Consider the following 15,279-nt stretch of genomic DNA (forward strand, 5'->3'; position numbering starts at 1 on the left):
GCAACGCAGACAGAGAGAGACCCTCCCTCTTGATCCCCTCCCTCTTCAGAGTTTTAGCCCTCTCTCTGCGCCTCTCTTCCTCCTTCTCCCTGCCTCACTACTCCCTCCTTCTCCTCCTCCTTTAGCCCCCCCCCCTTCTCTCTCTCTCCCTATGCAAATCACGCCCTCTCCTCTCTCCCTTTCTCTCACCCGACGTGCATCCCTCTCCCCGGCTCACCCCTCCGCTAAAAATTGTGACTGTAAGACCGGAGAGGGGAGTAAAAAAAAAAAAAAAAAAAGTGCAAGTCGTCTTAGAGGAAGAGGGGGAGTAGGTAGGGTGGGAGAGGGGTGGGGGTGGGGGGGCAAAAAAAAAAAAGGAAAAGGGGGCGAAAGGGGGTGGGGAAGAGGCGAGGGTACGCATCAATTTGTACAGTCTTCAGTTGGCACCCCTGTTTTTTCCTGCAACGAATAGAAAGAGATTTCTTCTTCATTATTGTTATTATCGGAGCCCGTTGCAATATGAGCCAGCACAAGCCTCTGTTGACAGACGCCTGGGCTCTGAGGTGTGCGTGTCAGCGTGCAACATAAAACGACAAAACAGAGGGAGAGAAAGGAAAGGGAGAGTGAGAGTGGGAGCACGCATCGCTGGATATTATAGGTAAGGAGAAGGAAAAATGGATGCTTATACTCTGCATTTGGAGCTATTCCTGCTGGCCACGTTTGTGCTCTCCCTCCCATTTTGCCCCCCCCACCCACCCACCCCTCTTTGTGCGTTAATTATCATCCTACTCTTGCGTTATGGCAAAATTATGTCCCGGTGAATGAATGTTAATGGAGTGCACGACGCGCCGCCACATTCCAGCGAGGCAAGGGGAAGGCAGAGCCGGTGCGAATTGCCATGATTCGCCATTCCATATCATCTTTCTTCCTAGATGTGCAGCGTCTGGAAAGCAGCGCTGCACAGGCATCCATTCTGATTGTGAACATGTATGTGCCCGCTGAACACGGCTCTCCCCGTCGTAGCTTGACCGTGTTCCGCCGTGGTGGACCGTGCGAGGGCTGTAGAGCGGCTTCGGCCGGTCGCCTCTGCGTGTGTATCAATAACATTCGCAGGAAGAAAGAAGAAAGAGCCGTTGCGGTGCCCGCTCGCTGGTGATGTAAGCCGAGCAACTGCATGCTGCTGCTTTGCATCACATGCAGTGGTCAATTTGTTGATAATGCATGTGCCGCGTGCGTGTGACTCGTGCTCGTGCGAGGGAGCGTGTGTGTGTGTGTGTGTGTGTGTGTGTGAGAGGGACTAGTGGGGTTAATTCTGATGTATATTAGTGCTATGTTTGTGTCACAGTTGTTTACTGACCATGGCCAAGAGCCTGCCAGTGGACCACAGACAGGCCAGTAGTTGCCACCTGTAACTGAGATGCATTATGTACACAAAAACCCACTGGGCCCTTACTGTTGTCTACTTCTGTGTGATGAACTTAGTCATCTCTATGTCGACTGGGGTGACTGCACATACACTGCATTGCCTATAAGTATAGGTGCAGTCTGTCCATGTTATGCATATGAAATGCGTGCCGTGATTGTGACCGTTAAAATTTCACTCTTAAGACTGAATCGGTCACTGCAGCATGCACTAATAATTAATGCATAGCCATGTGTAGTGGAGCAGCTACAGGATTTACAGGAGCTTACTTGTCTAATCAACTCACACACATACACACATTTACTGGCTACAGAGCAGAGTGTGCATGTACATTAGCTGTGCTAACTGTTCAGCCTTTTTTTTTTTTTTTTTCCACACAGCGGTGTGCTCTATTTATATCCTCATTCAATATACATGAGACATTTTTTCATCATAGTGGTACATGAATGAATGGATTAGACAAGCCCTCGCAAAGTAGTCCACCTATGTTGTCAGGCACACCCAAATGGATGAAGGATCTTGACACCGTATAATACCCTACTGGCTGATAAATAAGCATGTGATTCTGCTGGCCATAACCAGGTCATATGGGTTGACCGCAAGTGGCTGTGGGTTTGGGCTGTTGTGGTGAAGGTGGACGGAGGGGGGTGTGGCCCCATATTCCCAAGATGTTTGCTGGAGTTCTCTGTCTTCTGCAGACTGCCATCCAGAATGCAGTCTACCAGTCCGCACCTTTTCTGTTCTGCATCTGTTATCTGTGTTTCGTGCTATAGCTCCCAATTATACTACACTAAAAGCAGTGCGTTCTGTTAGTGTGAGTGGGTTAAATTATTGTGCCTGTGGGTTTTGGCTGCTGTGGTGAAAACAGAAGGCAGAGGAGGCAGCTTAGAGCGCAGTGAAAAGCAGTTGTGCCAATACAGTGTGAAGCATGCTGGGAATTTAAATGTTGTGACCGTGCCTTTGCTGCTGTAAACTCAGATGTTTTCATTATGTCACAAATTCCTGAACTCCACACTACACAGCAAACGATATTGTGCATTACTGCATCCTCACATGAACTCATGGTTTTTTTTGTTTTTTTTTTGCAAATCATTGTAGGTCTGTCTGTAGGATTTCCATGCAGATAAAGACTGAATAATACCTTCTTTGTTTATGCTTCTTTACAGGTTGTGGTAGCTCTCATGGTGTAACACACAGCCCAGTCAGTAAACAACAGGAACCAGTTCTGTCCCTGCAATGGCTTGTGTTGTAAAATGGACATTATAAAGAAGAAATAATGAAAACACGGACACACAAAGAATCGGTATGCACAAGGCCTATGCCTTTTTTTTTTTGACAGTGATGTCAGGGATTGTGAACCTGCCTAATTCTTGTGTGTAGTACATTTGTGAGTGTGACTACATCATAATTAGTTCAATATGTAATAATATTCCAGAACAGCCGGGGTGACTAAGATGTAGTTTATTTGTTTGGTTGTGATATGCAGCGATGTGGTCTAAAAATGGAGATGCCATGTTTATACTTTATTCTTCCGTCTGCTTACAATTTCTCCCCCCTCTCTGTGCTCTGCCTTCACTTTGTTATGCCCTGTTCTTCTTTTCACCTCTGTCTCCTTTTTATTCTCCACTTGTTGTTGCCCTTGCTACATTCCACCTTGGATTGAACAAACTTGACTTTTTATTCTGCTTGTATTAACTCTATCTTCTCTCCAATCGACACGTCTCCTTATTTGTCTCTGTATATCTCCTTATTCCTCTAACTGTACCTTGTTTTAACATTTAACGCTTTCCCGTCCCCTACATATTTTCCTCTTTCGATGGACTTTGGGCTTTGCAGATGCCCATGCGCAGTGGGCGACGGCGGGGGGCAAGTGAGGAGAGAAGGGGTAGACGCCCGCACCCCAGCCCCACTCGCCCTGAACGCAACGATAGACAGACGGTTAGAGCCTACCTCCTTTGTCTCTCATTCTATCCTGTCGTTGATTTCGCCATAAGTTTGTATGTGTGCATGCAAGTGCGAGAGTCACTGGCAATAAGGAACTGTCTCCGTGTTTTGAATTTTGTGTGTGTGCTGTCAGTGTATGAGTCATCAGTATGATTGCCACAGACCCTTGCAGTGTCAGTAATGTTCAGTGGTGTGTTTTACAGCTAACCACTTTGAAATCTTTGATGTTTCATGTTTGACATTGATGTTTTGTGTGTGTGTGTGTGTGTGTGTGTGTGTGTGTGTGTGTGTGTGTGTGTGTGTGTGTGTGTGTGTGTGTGTGTGTGTACGTGCAAGTATGTCTTTGTTCTAAAAACAGGCATAGGCCTATTAGGGATTCAGAAGCATCACTACAGAATTTAAAGTCTTGTGTTGTTTTAGCAAAGAGGCGCTGGTGAGGAATTGGCTGGAAATCGCTTCAGTCGCAGATCACAGGGGCATGATTCATCAGAGAGTGAGGGGGAGGAACTTGTGTCTCCTCCAAAGAGGCAGAAAGTTCAGGTTTGTGTTACATTTCCTCAACCTGTTATATAAAGACCAATTATAAAGCTTTGATTCAGCTAAATCATGTAAAAGGCACTTTCTAAGCTATTAAGAGTTATATTTTTTGCTTGTGTATATACTATATAGACACAACCAGTGTTACTATATTCTTAAAGTGTACATTTTTACCTCACTCACAAATGATTTTTTCTTGTTAGGATTCGAGCTCTACCCCAAACCCTCCAACATCAACCCACTCGACTGACAGCTCGGCTCCTTCCACAGTCCCACCTCCAACCTCAGTTGCCAGCCAATCCCGTGAGAGTGACAACGAAGATGGCCAATCCCAGGGCAGCAGGAGTTCAGTTGTAGGGAGCCTGGCCAATAGCAGCAGCAGTCTAAGCAGCGGGCGGGATATAGACCAGGACAATCGTTCCTCGTCCCCAAGTCTCTCCGCTTCCCCTCTGGGTAGCCTGGACTCTGATTCCGATGGCCCCGACTCACCAAAGCAAGGAGAGAGGGAACGAGAGAAAGGCAAGGAAGGAGGAGCAGGGAAGGTGGCAGGGGAGGATAGGAGAGCGCTACGAGAGGGGAGAGGGGAGGAGTCTTGTGGAGATGGAGAAAAGCGGGACATGGATGCAAGAATTGAAGACTGTCCTTCTCTTAAGCCCCCCTCCACTCCATGCTCTTCTTCTGGTCTGACTCCTTCTCTCCGTGGAGCAGCGGATTCATCAAATGACAGCAATAGTGGGAGGAAGTCTTATTTCTCCCTGGACTCCAAATTGATGTGTAAAGTTGAGTATAGTGGACCGACGGGCGTTGATGGTGCACTTAGTAGCAACAGACTGAATTCCAAATCCAGCACACAGTGTGTGACCAAGACAACTATCTCGGGAGGAGATTTTTCCCATAACAGCCCCAACATACCCCACTCCTTGCCCCCTCCTCTTCCTCCTCCACCTGCCCTGAAGCCCTTGGAGCTCGGGGGACAAAACCTGCCTGCTGAGGTTAAGACAGAAAGAGACAAAATAGAAAAAGCAGACAAACTCCTGGACAAGGCTCAGTCCACTCCTCCTTCTCTGTTGCCACAGACCGGCCCCCAGCCACAGTCCCAGTCCTCGCCTCAGACACAGACCTCCACCCACCCTCACCACTACAGCTCTACCAGCTGGCAGGGTGGCACAGCAACTGGTTGCCAGGGGAGCTGGGGCTACACCCGTTACCCTGGCAACCACCACCCACACCAACCACAGCACCAGCCCCCTGTGCAGCAGCAGCAACTTCCCTCTGTTTACAATCCTCCGTCCTCTCGCCACTCCTCCGCCCACCCCTCTTACCTCCCCCATCCTCACCCTCACCCCCACAGGGAGTACCTTCCCAGGTACACTGGGGGGGCAGGGGACAGAGAGAGGGGGGCTGCAGGAGAGAGGGAGAGGGGAGTGAGGGGGGAGTGTGGGGTGAGAGAGATCAACAGGGAGTTCTCTGCTCCCATTAGCAACAGCAGCAACAATGGTAGTGGGGGTAATGGTAATAGTGCTTGTGGTGGGATGGGTGGACCCAACAGCATCCAAGGTAGGGAGTTTGGGGGTCTGTCAGTGGGTCAGAACCGGGAGTTCCAAAGTTCTGGGAGAGATGGACCTAGCTTGGGTCCTGAACGAAGAGACTTTGGTCCAGCTTTCAGAGACAGAGAGCGAGAGAGGGAAAGGGAACGTGAAGGAGGAAGGGAGTTTCCCCTGCCAAACCAAAACCAGAGTAGAGACTTTGGCCCCAATGGAGCTGGGGGGGGGCATCCCAGAGACAAAGATGGAGGCAGGTGGGGTGAGTTTGGGGGACAGACAAGAGAGGTTGTAGGCAACAGTAACCCAAACAACAGCTCCATCCCCCAGGGAAACCCTCCAAATTCAACGAGCGGGCTACCTGTGACCCCCATGCTGAACCGAGACCCACCTGCATCACCCCAAAACAACCCCAGCCACTCCTCTCATTCCTCCCTGCCTCCACACCCCCACCCGCATCCCCCAAACTCATCCAACCGAGACTTCCCTCCTCCCATGGAACAGGCACAAACCCCCTCCTCTGGAGCGGACCACTTTCACAGAGAGTATCCTCCTGTTGGAGGAAAAGACTTTCCCGCAGGGGCGCCTCCTTCCGCTGGCACAAATCGAGAGTACCTCAGCTCCCCTGGAGTGACTCCAAACCTGGGACGAGAGTATTCAGGGCCTGGAGGAACCCAACATCCCCACCCACCTCACCCCCACTACCAGTCCGCACCCAGAGACAGAGAAAGGGACTCAAACCTGCGAGAGTCTGCTTTGTACCAAAACCGTGGAGGCTCAAACCAACCTCCTGCACTCTCTCCTTCCTCCTCTTCTAGCCATCATGTACACCCTCAAAATGCTCCTTACCCACCCCCACCACCTCAGCCCTCTCTAGCCCCACCACAAACCTCCCACACCCAGCAACCCCCATCAGGTATGGCACCAAGTGTACGTCCCCCACACTACCAGTCCTCTGCCCAGACTCCTCCAACACCTCTATCTCCATTACCCAGCCCATCCACCAATCAGATGGGAGGCTTCTCATCTTTTCCGCCTGGCTCCTCCTCTGCATCCAACATGCCACTTCCTGGCCCAGGTGTGTCATCCAGCTGTTCACCTGGATGTCGCCCCTCCCCTTTCCATGGCACTTTGAACAGCCACCCTCCATTCAGTGGAACATACCACTCCAATGGGAACAGCGGCAGTAACATGGCTAACAGCAATAGCAACAATAGTGCACCCAATAGCAGCAATACCAACTCACAGACACTCTCGCCTCAAAATGTGTCAAAAGGACCTCCACCTCTTAGTAACTCTGCCAGCAACAACAGCATCTCAACCCCTGCCTCCAATTCTTCACTCCCCAGTGGAGATGGACATTCAGATTCAGGCCCGCCTCCCACACCCGTCATCAAGGAAGAACCAATAGAAGACAGGGAAGAGAGTGAAACCCCGCCACCGATGTTAAGAAGCCCCTCTCCTGAACCCAAACCTGTAGACATTCCCATCCACGCCAGCCAGTCAGCACGGTAATTTTCAAAAACCCATCATCATCCTAACTGAAATTGCCAATGTATCAGTCTCCCTATCAGTCCCTCTTTATGTGATCAGATGTAATTAACAGTAACGATAACTGTTATGATCGCAATACAGACTCCTGATGGTTGTAATAATGATGTACTACACTGCTTCTAGGTTTCACAAGGTCCTTGACCGAGGCAGCGGGAACTCCTGTGCCCGCAGCGATGTCCTCTTTGTCCCACTGGACGGCTCCAAACTGTGGAAGAAGAGGAATGAGATGATCGAAAGGGCCCGGAGAGAGGTCGAGCAGCGGGCCAGAGACCTAAGAGAAAAAGAGAGGGAAAGAGAGAGGGAGCGTGAGCGTGAAAGGGAACTGGATCGACATCTACAGGTGTGCACATTTGAGCCTGATAATAATGTAGCGTGTCGGATGTAATGGATTTGATGTAGACTGAATTGATTACTTTAATGGGAGGGAGGTAAAGCAGATCAGGGCAGATGTGATTTACTGTCTCCTTTTGTTTTCTCTGCAGCAGCAGAAGGATGTCAATGCCGCTGGAGGGGGTCGCCAGGGTTCCTCACTCTTCTTCCCCTCCTCGTCTAGTATCATCCTTGACCCTTCATCTTCCTCCTCTTCCTCCTCAGGCAACCCTGTCTCCCATCCTCCCCCTCACCCCCAGCATCATCCCTCACATCCACATGCTCACCTTGCTCCAACACACCATCTCCACCCCACCCTCTCTCACTCTATCCCCCACTCCCTCCTCCTGCCATCCATGGGTGGGGCATCGGCAGTGGTTGGAGGCCCACAGGGGGCCCTGGGAATAGGTTTAGGAGGTCCATACCTGGGCCCGGACACCCCAGCACTGAGAACCCTGAGCGAGTATGCTCGTCCCCATGCCATGTCTCCTCTCGGGGCAGCAAGTCGTGCCCAGGCACACCACCCACAAGTTCACCATGGCCATCCCCATGTCCACCCATCATTCTTCCTTCCTCAGTTCCAAAATCATGCTTTAGGCCACCCGCACCACCTGCCTACTGATGCAGCTACAGCAGCAGCCATCTTAGGCTTTTTGTATGGTGGCAGCCTTGAAGGTGGTCCAGGTGTTGGTGGCCACCCCGGGATGGCAGGAGGCCCAGTACCTGGAGGGATTGGGGGTGCAGGGTTAGGAGGAGTCGGCTTTCCTCATGCCATGGCTGCACATCGAGATCGAATAAAGCCAGGATTTGAATTTAAGAGTGATGAGCGGGTTTACCCACCAGGGTCCATACCTGATCCTGCAGCTCTTGCTCTAGCTCACTCACATTCACATGCCCACGCCAATGCCCATGCGCATGCACACTCCCTGCTCCTCGGAGGGGCTACGGGGGGAGCTAATGAGGTGTCAATCTATGGCACTCCTCCTCCCCCAGCTCCCCCTGGCCCTCCTCACCTCCAGAACCCAACCCTGGCTTCAGTAACTCGGCCTCCCAACCCTCCTGCCCCTCAGTCCCTGTCTAATCCACCTCCTTCATCTCTCCTACCACCCTCACTCCCCTCTCACCCTTCATCTGCACCACCCTCTGCCCCCCCACCCCCAGCAGCCCCTGCTGCTCCTCCACCAGCTCCTCCTCCACCTGCTCCACCAACCTCCAATGCTGCCGCACTTCATCACCCAGTCCCCCATTCTTCTTTTCCCAGCTCCCTGTCCTCTCATCTGCCACCAGCCCCTGCCCCAGCCGCTCCCCCGGAGGCCTACCCCACTCCCACTCGCTCCCCTGCCTCTTATGAGCGAGACAGGAGTGGGGAAAGAGAGCGGGAGAGGGAGAGAGAGAGAACCGCTTTGCCGGTCTTTGGAGACAGAGAGCGAGAAAGAGAGAGGGAGAGAGAAAGGGGAGGAAGTGGTGGAGGAGGCGGAGGAGGAGGGGGGGCTAGTGGAGGAGGAACAGGTGGAGGAGGTGGAGGAGAGAATCTGGGGCGTCTTCAGATGCTAAATGTGACGCCTCATCATCACCAGCATTCACACATCCACTCACATCTTCACTTACACCAGCAAGACACAGGTACCCACTGCTACTAACAATGCTGTCATTGTCACTATCAACTATCTTGAGATTACACAGATGTGTTATTGTGAAAACATTTTGTAGTCAAGGATTTATTTTGTTAAAGTTGACACATCTAAGTTTTGTGCACAAAAAACCTAAAGGACAAGGCTGGTAACATCCTGTAGACCATAGACCTCCACTGTTGCCCAGAAACTATTAAAAACAAATCTAAGAGCCACACTGTTGGATGACCTGTTCCTTCTATACGCTGAACACGAATACCGTAGTTTATTTTGAGTCAATCCGACACACACCATAATGCAGTGTCCTTGGGATTGTGGGACTGACACACTAAATGTGTTTTAATCCACAATTCAAAGTAGTCCTCGACAAATGCAGTATTTAGTCCTTTTTGAGTTACATTTTCTCCAAATTACAGTGCTCAGCTGTTTTAAGAAATTACTAAACCTTTCCTAAAAAATTTAACTGTATGTTTGTGATCCATTTAAAGTTTTGAATCTTCAGTAGGAATAAATGGGCTTGGGGCTGTTTGCCACAAATCAAGAATAGCGCCAGCCTTATCCTTTAACTCCGATATAAATCGTTTTTGTATTGGTGTAGTTCAGCAGTGAATACAGCTTTTCTGTGATTTCAAGTGATAATGGGTCATCTGATCAGTTTGTTTAAATTAACTTCTTTAGTTCTTACACACTTTGAAGAATAACCAGAGCATGATGTGTCATTGAAAACTCTTTTCCACTTATCAGTGTTTGTTTGTTTGTTTGTTTTGGCTCACTTTTTGATTCATAGCGTAAAACTGTATAAAATACATTACTGGTCACACAGTACATTGATCTGCCACTTGGGCAAAAGCTATTATATACATATTCACAAAATTTGTGTTGCGTCAAGAAACCATGATTTCTCTGAGTTGATCCCACTTATTGTGGTGTTCAGTTGTTACCCAGAATCCAATGTGACCAGAATGAAACGATTATGTCTTAATATGCCACATATGTCAACTTTGTTTTGAATTCATGCCGTTACTTTGACTCATATTAAATATCTCCTGTATTTCCTATTACATCATTGGCATCCAGCGGCGGGCGGGGTTCACCCCCTGATGGACCCGTTGGCATCGGGGTCTCCTTTGGCACGCCTCCCATACCCAGGAGCCACACTAGGCACTCCCATCCTGGCTCACCCCCTCACTGACAGCGAGGTGCTCCGCCAACAGCTGTTCGGTGAGGAGAAGGCTCCTCGTCCATGTACTCGTTCAGTTTTTTTCTCTAAAACTCCACAGTGCAGAAAGTTTATGAAGAGACTTTTTTAATACGATAGTGATGATTGACCTCGGTGCTCTTTCTTTCTCCCTTTTCCATTTGTGTCCCTACATGCTCCTCCTCTTTTCCACCCTGTTTTGTTGACAGGTGCTCCTTTCCGTGACCTGCCCCAGCCATCCTCCCTCACTGGTCCCATGTCAGCAGCCCACCAGCTCCAGGCAATGCAGCAGGCCCAGAGTGCAGAGCTGCAGATCCAGAGACTGGCCCTGGAACAACAGTGGATCCATCACCACCACCACCACTCCCTCACCCAGGACGAGTATTACAGGTAAGGAGGCTTTGTGTTTGTCCATTGTAACTGCCGTTGCTAAAGCAGTAGAGATCGTGCTGGATCGTGTAAGGTTGAAGCAAACGTATTGTTGATTCATCTGTTGACTATATTTATTCAATCTATTTGTCTATAAAATGTCACAAAATTGTTAAAAATGCCCATCACAAATTCCCATATCCCAAGGTGTTGTCTTCAAATTGCTTTTTGTTGCTCGACCAACAGTCCAAAATCTTAAAAAAAAACCATTTAAGACACAGAAAAGCAGAAAATCCCCACATTTGAGAAAGTGGAACTGGAAAATGTTGACTGGCTAAACTTTCTCCCTCTGCCCACTGGGCAAATCCGCTTGCAGCAACTGATTTGCATGGGTGCAAAAGAAGAGAGACATTTAGCAATAAAATTACGTTTGAAAATAACCTAACTTGACCCGACAAACAGCAAAATGGCCTCAGCTTAACACATGACCCAGTACTTTGTTGGGATTTGTTGGGAAACAGAAATCGACATGTTGGTATACTACATTTTGATCGAGCTTTAAACAAGCCTTGATCATAATCTTGACTCTGCAAACAACACGAGGGAAAACAGTCAGTCATGGTATTTTCGTAGATGAAGGCCGAGGAGAAGCTCTAATCTTAGGGACATGTTGTGTCTCTGAAGCTTTCCTGATAAACTAAGTACCAATCCCTGCTAGTATATATCAGTGAGCTAGGACATGAATGTAGGTTAGTGATGCTGACATTTTACAGATTTCATTTGTGGATCTAGCAAGAAAGCTTGCAACATTCGGTTGCGTCTCAGCTGTAACAGGTAGCTTGGTTTTGTGGCTCAGCAGATATTTTCTCTACCAGGAAGTGTTGAAAAATGTACGTAACCTCTGTAAATATCTGAATCCCATAGAATGCAATTTATGGATCCAAATTAAGCAGCCAATTGTGTAAGATGAAACTGAACCCCAACCTTAGCTGTGACCACTGTCCAAACTTTAAATTGCACTCTAACGTGGATTCTCCTTTGACCTTTTAGTCACCTGAAGAAAGAAAGTGACAAGACCCTGTGAGGGGGGGAAAGGGGGTGGGCACAACAAAGAGCAGCATGGAGAAAACCAAGGGAGAATATGTGTGCAAAATTAAATAAAGCAGAGCAACAGCACTGGACACAATGAAGGAACAAAGAATCAAAAGAAAAGGTGGACCAAAGGACAGGGAATTCACTGAAGAAAACAAGAAGATTTTGAAGGATTAACAAAAGAGCGAGGAGGTTGAAAAATGTTGCACACAGACCCTGCTAACTGCACCACGATGAAGAGCCAGACTCCAGCGCTTCCTTGCATCATGTTCTTGAACTCCAGTCCTGTTTTGTATTGTGCTCTGTACAGTATATTAGATTGGGGCGGCTATAGTGAAGTACAGTATGTGTAAAATACTTTTGCCAGAAGGAATGTGTACATGAGTCTCTTTTATGTCATTGCATGTAGCTAGGCGCTTATTCTGAACTGGTGGGACTTTTGGTTCTATTTTTAGTAATCGGACCCTCTTTTGTATCTGAGGGATGTTCTATATGCATGAGACCAGCAATTTAGTGTTATGTTATGTTTATGATTAATAGTATTGTTATTATGATTAATGTTGTCTGTTTGTTGATAATGATATAATTATATATACAGTACATATTATTTGTATTATTTTTTTACATTTTCATGGTATGGCAGGCAGTTTTTATTTTTATTTTTATTTTCAATTTACCTTGTGAAACAAGATGCAAATGAAGGCAAAAAAATCTGAAAATAAATTATAATCTTTTTTTGCTAGTCTCTTGCATATTTTTGCGTGTACCCCCCCCCCCCCACACACACCTCTCACATACATTCAGCATATTTGCCCTGTCTTTGTTTTATACAAGTCACTCATGCACAAAGCATATCAACCCCCCCCCTCCTTCTCTCCATCAGTCTCCCCCTCCCTCTCTCGGTGAGTGTAGCTAATAGGAGACACATGGGATGAGTGTGAGATATGGGAGTTGAGTTGCTCCAGTGAGCAGCAGCCACCCTGTGGAGCAAGCATTCCTTGCTGCACTCTAGAAAAGAAAAGAAAAGAAAAGAAAAAAAAAATATATATATGTACGTATAAAAGGAGAAATGAAAAGGAGAGGGAAAGGAGGAGCTGTGAGAGTGTGATTTATGGACACTGCTGAAGGCTCAGGGCTGTGTGTGTTCTCTGTGTCCGGCTGGAGGAATCTCCTTCAAACGGATAAGGATCAGTGAATACGGCCTTCATGCTGAAAGACAGAATCACTGCTGGCTCGCAGATTTGGGGACGTGTAGATTTGGTTAAGCACACGCTTTCTTGCAGCCTTAATGTTTTGGTTATAATGATGGACTCTGTCCATTTATATTGCCTCACAAGATTCTCCTTAACGTCTAAAGTCTGCATCTCTTTTCTTTTATGCAATAAAAACTCCTGGTTCTGATGTGACATTGATTGATAGCCTTACCTGTAAGAACCATCGCAGGATAGCAACAATGGATGTGAGGCATGCTACAGTATATGAAATATATACCGTATAAGTCATGCTTGTGAGTTGATATGTAGGTTGGATGTCATTAAAAGTCACCTTGAATAGGTATGTCAACGTAATGTAAAGTATCTTCCAGAAGGACAAATCTGATTTCCCCTCTGGTGACATCACATCTAGGTGATATTCTTAGTACTTCATGAGTCCTTTCTCAGGGCGGATGAAAGATGAAAGACTTTATTATGAACACAGCATTTCATATGGGCCTGGTATTATTACTAGAGCCCTAGAGCTTTTTTTTTTTTCAACTTTGGATGTTTTGAATGCAAAATAAAGTTTATTATTAGCAGCTGTTGTTTTCAAATCTAGGGCAAATATTTGGAAATAATTCTTGTTCTTTCATATTGACCTACTTTCGAGTACCAGATATGAATGGTTTAGTGCATCAGATTAATGCACAGTGTCAGGTAACATTGAAATCACAAGGGCTTTTTAAGTATATCTCTGTGGTTTATGAAATCATCTGCACCGTCATTAATAACAGGCCCCCAATCTGGCAGCAGCAAGACTAAAAAATACTACAAAGAACAATTTGCCAGCATTTTAGGTCCCACATGTGATAACAATTTCAGTAGCTTGAACAAACAAGGCCACAGATCAACACCCTTTTTTATTATATGATGATTAAAGTCGCACTGTCATCTAATCAGGGCCAGTTTTTACCTGCATTGTAAGGATTTCAATTATTTAATTACACCGGCGGAAAAGTCATGCAAGTCTAATAGACTCTAACATGTTCCCCATATGAAATGAATTCCTCGGCTTCAACACTCAAAGAAGTAAACGCATACTGTGCGTCTAGTGATAGTTGTGTGCCCTTGACGGCGGCTGATAATTGTATAAGGGGTTGGGTGTGTAGCAGGACAGGGCATATAAAAATCTTGTGTGCTCACACAAGTTATTCCAAATAAATTAAAAATAAAAATAATAACATTAGTAGTTTGAAACTTCAAACCTTTCCCCTGTGCCATTATTAGAAGAATGCATTCATAAAGACTGTCAGGCAAAAAGTTCAAATGTGATGCGTTAACTTCCAAATGGTACTGCAGACTATGTCAAGCTGCACTGTCATGAGTCTTATGTTTGAGTTTGAACACAGAGCGGTGACTAATTTGGCTTAGTCCCAGTCCCATTGCTCCCTCCAGCAAAATATCTTCCTTTCTACACTTTTCCTTTTGATTCGAGCTCTGTTTTGCCTGTGACACAGTTTTAACGCACTTTGCTACTCCACGGCCATCTTTCTCGACCCTGTGGAGCCATCATACTTCATAAAATTTGCCCTGTGAGCACCAACTAACCCTATGTTGCGCTTGTCCAGTGTCCCCGTGGCTGCTGCTCTGCTTGTCTTATGTCCTGCTGACACAGTAGCTGCTAGAATCGTATTGGGACATCAGACCGTCATCTCCAGTTTTACTGTTGCAGTCTTATATTGGATCTCAGTTAATTTGATACAGACTGCTTTTCCAATGCCATTAATGGTGTTGAATTAGAATATTTCGATAGTGATGCTGAAACCTGCCTGAAGGGATAATTACCCTGGTCAATGAAACTTCTGCTTGAGCAAATCCTCCAATCTCTCATTCATTTGCAGGAGTGCCCTCCAAGCCCCCAGCAGCAACTGACAATCTGTAGAGTGGCGCAAGTGCTGGCTGAGAACAGAGTCTGTTGCCTTTTTCATCTCCCCTCACCCAGACAATCAATCTCTTCTGACCTCTAGCTCACTCCATTCCAGCCTGGAGAAGAGGATCCCAGAGGATCATCTTGAGGCATTGCTGAGCATCTTTAAGTGGTTGTAGACAACATGTGGGTGACCACAGCAAGAGCGAGACCCGAGCTTTTTGCCTCCGTGCACTACACGCCAGCGTAGGTGCATCTTGCTTCCCCCAGTTTGCCAGCATCCGCACCATCTCAGCAACCAGGAATATGATTAAAACTGGTCCAGAGAGGACTGAAAATGGAGAGGTCTCACTCTCAACTCCAGTTACATTATATTACCTGGTATCCAACATTTAAAAACAGGCCATGATTTGATTAATAAAATGGAAAGCGGTGGTTGCGTGGGGTGAAAAGAACCGGTCTATGAGGATCCAGGCCGCCCAATTACCTTCACGCAGCAACTGTTTGACACAAGGAGGT

At 47.2% G+C, this 15,279-nt stretch overlaps 1 protein-coding gene across 1 annotated transcript; it reads left to right on the plus strand.

The window, feature by feature from the left end:
* Nucleotides 1-395: 395 nt before the first annotated feature.
* atn1 (atrophin 1) lies at nucleotides 396-12,324 on the plus strand. Its single transcript, XM_040117648.1, has 10 exons — nucleotides 396-637; nucleotides 2,569-2,705; nucleotides 3,239-3,340; nucleotides 3,767-3,886; nucleotides 4,087-6,935; nucleotides 7,102-7,318; nucleotides 7,461-8,970; nucleotides 10,056-10,199; nucleotides 10,386-10,566; nucleotides 11,596-12,324. The coding sequence occupies exons 2-10, from the start codon at nucleotides 2,679-2,681 to the stop codon at nucleotides 11,627-11,629; spliced, it is 5,184 nt and encodes a 1,727-aa protein (XP_039973582.1). The 5' UTR covers nucleotides 396-637; nucleotides 2,569-2,678; the 3' UTR covers nucleotides 11,630-12,324.
* The last annotated feature ends 2,955 nt before the right edge of the window (nucleotides 12,325-15,279 follow it).

The sequence above is a fragment of the Xiphias gladius genome, chromosome 22, assembly GCF_016859285.1.
Source record: "Xiphias gladius isolate SHS-SW01 ecotype Sanya breed wild chromosome 22, ASM1685928v1, whole genome shotgun sequence".
In the NCBI taxonomy this organism is placed as follows: Eukaryota; Metazoa; Chordata; class Actinopteri; order Istiophoriformes; family Xiphiidae; genus Xiphias; species Xiphias gladius.